General features: G+C 35.8%; 1 protein-coding gene across 1 annotated transcript in view; it reads right to left on the bottom strand.

Moving 5' to 3' along the window:
* The window catches only part of LOC109463755 (arylsulfatase B-like), a 20,816-nt gene that overhangs the window by 2,181 nt on the left and 14,222 nt on the right, over positions 1-4,413 (bottom strand). The window contains exon 7 of the mRNA XM_019760601.1: positions 3,407-3,570. Coding sequence (XP_019616160.1) covers positions 3,407-3,570 — 164 coding nt within the window. The remainder of the gene's footprint in view (positions 1-3,406; positions 3,571-4,413) is intronic.

Raw genomic sequence — 4,413 nt, 5'->3', positions numbered from 1 at the left:
GGGGGGGGCGTCATTTGCCCTCAGAACTCACGAACGGTATATCGTATGACCACCAATTTTTAAGAGGATGGTGTACCAGTAATAATTTATCATATCTACAATTTTTACGTCCTTATGACGTAATATGACGTAATCATGACGTCATTAATGTGATGCTATTGGCCAAAACCGTCTAAATAGGTTATTCCCTGAAAACTAAATGTTATACAACATAACTTTACCAAAAGTGTTTATGACAGTAAATTAGGGTGTAACAAGTCTTATGTTGCCCATAGCAACGCCGGTGACGTCATATAATGACGTCATGCATATTTAAGATATCCGCCATCTTGGATCATCAATCTTGAATTTTCAAAAATAGTTTTTTTTTTCAGGATAAAGCCGAAAATACATTGTAAACAGACTAAAGACGTTCATATGAAAATTTTTTTGTGAAAAGAGATGGAAGTATTGATGACATTTGGAGGAAAAAACCTGTATATACCTGTTCTAATGATAATGATATGGTCCACCATCTTGGATTTTGGCCAAGGACGTCATCAAATTAGCATAATTTATGCATTTTTCATGACAAAATTTACATAAAATTTTATGGGATGTTATTAATATTAGTAACTATGTGTAACTTGACATAAAACCCATACAATTCTATTGTTGAAATGGAAATTACTAAATTTAGCAAAAAATACCTGTAGGAAACCCGTTGCCATGGCAACCCAAAAAATTATTTTCTTATTTCAATGATATAGAATTGTTGCCAATAATATTCTAGGAAAAGTCACCAAGTTTGGCCGTTCTAGCACTAGCCGTTCAGACGCTATGTGACATCAAAGTTGGCGCGGGCACTTTTAGCCCCCCCCCGGTCTAGATAGGGTTAAAAAGAGATGTTGCATCTAGGATGCATCCAGAATGCGCGTCTCATACCATTCCTTCAACATGTATTCTTTATTATTACTTAATGCTCGGTAACGACTTTTAAATTTAAAAAGGTTTGTTTAGATATGGGTTCCTCGGTACTAGCCTAACTTGTTCCTTTGTTGTGTTTTTTTATTATTTTCTTCAAAAACTGGATTGATAGTGGTATCATTTATGTTAGATATATATATATTGCTTTAGACTTCATATCGTCAGAGTCTTTGCTGAGGAAGCTAACTAATAAACACAATTGGTTGTGCGAGTATTCTTGTATTAAGAGGTCAATAGGACGAACATTGTGTAATGAGGAGTCTGCAGCAAATTTATGTAATGAAAATGACATGATATGGTACAATGAGAACAGCAAAATAGTTGATATGTTTACTAGCAAGTATCTATACCTAACATATGTGTCATATACATGTAGCAAACCAACTGCCCAAGCTTATTGGGAAACTGTACTACCTAATCCAGACTGGAAGGCTATATGGAAATGTCAGATCTGTCAAATTAAGAATAACAAACTGCGCGAATTTAAAAAAAGTTATTACATAGAATTTTGCCTTGTAGGTACTTGCTACATATGTGGAAAATACGAAATGTATCAGGAAATATTTACAGTCCTTAAGGGGGCACACCCCAGTTTATTTGGCGTCTCTATTCGAAGCTGCACACTCTCAAATCTAGCGACCGTCTCTGGCATGAAATAATTCGGAAGGAGAATAACTGTATATGGGACGAAAGGATATCTCTTCAGCTACAAGACAAGCTGAGTTTGGTTTCTTCAACCTTTTTAAGTTTGGTAAAATCAACGGAAAAAAACATTATTTTCACTCCAAAATTAATGCCCAAAATTTCGAATTTTCGCGTAGGATAATCCCATAGAAAAATATTTTCCGGCAGAAATGACTGATGCTGGCAGAAAGACCCAAGCCTTGACTATACCCGAGTAAAGTATAAAGGAAATTCTAGTACTGTAATTTTCTAAACAGTCCAAGGCGCGAGGGGTTGCAAATCCACCCCTACGAAGTCGCAGAGCGAAATCTAGGTCAAACGGGCGGATTACACTTGGCGCGCAAGGATACCCGGAAGTAAGGTTCGGAGCCAAAAGAAATCTTCACCCCAAAATCACCATTTTTACACTCTTTAGCCATGTTAATGTTTAATGATACTTCGTTGCAGTTTATGAGAAATGTCGCCTCAAACTTGGACCCTCAAAACCCTTTCGTCACTTTTTTACAACGGACTATCACGGACCCCGGTCGCGCAAGAATTGGGGTGTGCACCGTTACTGTGAATTGTGCAACAAACTTGAAAATTATCAACATATGTTTTTGGAGTGTTGTAGATTAGACAACTTCTGGAGTAGGATAGAAAATGAAATACACATTGTTATTAATGATCAAGAAGTGTTACTGGTGAGAAGTGGTAGTGCAAATCTCATAACTGTTGCTAAATACGCAATATTTATTTCTTGGTAAGAATGGAAAGATGATTATAGAAAGAAAGATGATGTATTCTTAATTTTTATGAACTTGTGTCAAACTTATATTTGATTTTCAGTTAAATTATCAGTATTTTCATGTATGATATGTATATGATGTTCACTAGCAATTATCTATACTCAGACAATTTCTGGAAAAATGAAACACACATTGTTATCAATGATTATAACTGTTGCTAAATACGCATATTTATATTTACATTGTATGATCATGTATCTTATGTATATGACTTAAGGGCTTTGAAGAATAAAATCGTTAAAAAAATGACATTCCTCAGTAATAGTAACGTTAGACAATCAAGCCTCCTTTTTAAACTTTGTCTTTAATTTCATTGTTGTTAACCCACTTCTACATCTACCCGTATAACCATCTTCCGTTTTCTTAATTTCATTAACGCAATGGGTGCAGTGCGAAGTATGAACCCATTCTTTTATTTTATCTGGTCCAAAGTGCTGGGTACGGTATTTTATTATACAAAATGTGACAGAACATGTAATGATCTTTGTTTTGTTAATGGCTTTTGTAGGGTAAAAATTTTAATCAAAGCATATGTATCATCACTGTCCAATGGATCTTAAACGTATAATTTATGTCCTACGTCTAGGTCGTAGTTTTAATTTCTCTTTTTAATTTTTTGTAGTATTTATTAAATGATATTGTTGTCTGGAATAGAAAATGTAGGCTTCTATGGGGTTTCGGTGAAAATTCATGCTACGTAATTAAAGATTTAGGCACATATAGAAATCAAAAGTCAGCTATGAAATACCGCGTTCGAGTCATGACATGCCAACGATCCTGTGCCCCTGGGAAAGACACCTAACACTTTCACGACAGTGAAAATAAGTATTGTACTGTCCCCTGTGTTGATAGTGACATTAACATAAGTTGACAAAACTTGAGTGTGCCGTCACCACGTCACATGTTGGAATAAGATAAAATTAAAAAAAATACCATAACCTTGAGTGTACAATTATATTTCCACTCACCTTGATAACCTGTCAGCAACTTCCAGTTCCCGGACCGAATAGCAGCGTAAGTAGAGGTGTCAAAAATGTCATCAGACCACAAGTGTGAAGATGAGGATTTTGATCGCCGTTGGAGAGGGTCAATGTTGTGGAGGATTTCTTTCCGTGGAGAAGGTGAGCCCATGCTGTGGAATTACCGAGTCAAGTTGCTAAATAAGGCAAATGTGTCTTGCACAAAGTGTTAAAGTAACCACAACTAATGCAATTTGTCACATATGACGGTCATATGACTATCTTTAGTCATTTGCATTTTTTAAATTCGAAAATTCAACATACAATGCAACAACATCCAATAAATTCGAAACTGTCCTTGCTCATTCTACAAGGCTGAGTCTGAGAAAGTATACCAAGTACCCACTCTCTAACACTTTGTGGAGACATCAAATAGGATATGAAAACTATGTGTCATTATTAAATTTTTTACTCAGGAACGATAATGTACAGTGAGAACCACATACAAGTACTTCGTCATTCCTGGTAAATTGGGAGTTTTTTTTCTAATATTGCAAGAAGCCGTTGAACGTGTATTCCTGTGCATCCACCTGTATATTTCTAGACACAGAACTATAAATAGAAATCTAGTTCAGCTGCGTATAGGATGCTTGCCAATTGCTTTGCCATTGAAGATGGAACAAAGTTTTTGAAATTTTAAGCTTGATTGAGGCTTGTCTCTGCAAAAATAGTTCATATTGGGACTTGTGTCATGGATGGTGTTTAGATTGCTGCAACTATCCAGGTCATTTTTTGTTTATGTTCTGTGACATTTTTTAATGGGTGGAGATAAATTGGTGCGAATCAATCGCGGTTGTCTGCTTCCGACTGTTTGTTTCCAAAGGTAGTCGACAGAGAATGTTCATTAACGCTCAATGCTCAAGGCATACTTATGACAAATTGTAAGTTACGTTAGGTTAGGTTGTGGGTGCCAAATGTATCTATCTATATCTATCTACATCTCTCTCTCTCTCTCT

This window comes from Branchiostoma belcheri, unplaced genomic scaffold (genome assembly GCF_001625305.1).
Source record: "Branchiostoma belcheri isolate BF01 breed outbred unplaced genomic scaffold, Haploidv18h27 scaffold13, whole genome shotgun sequence".
NCBI classification, from domain to species: Eukaryota; Metazoa; Chordata; class Leptocardii; order Amphioxiformes; family Branchiostomatidae; genus Branchiostoma; species Branchiostoma belcheri.
The sequence above is the reverse complement of the archived record's forward strand: the minus strand, read 5'-3'. Positions and strand labels throughout refer to the sequence as shown.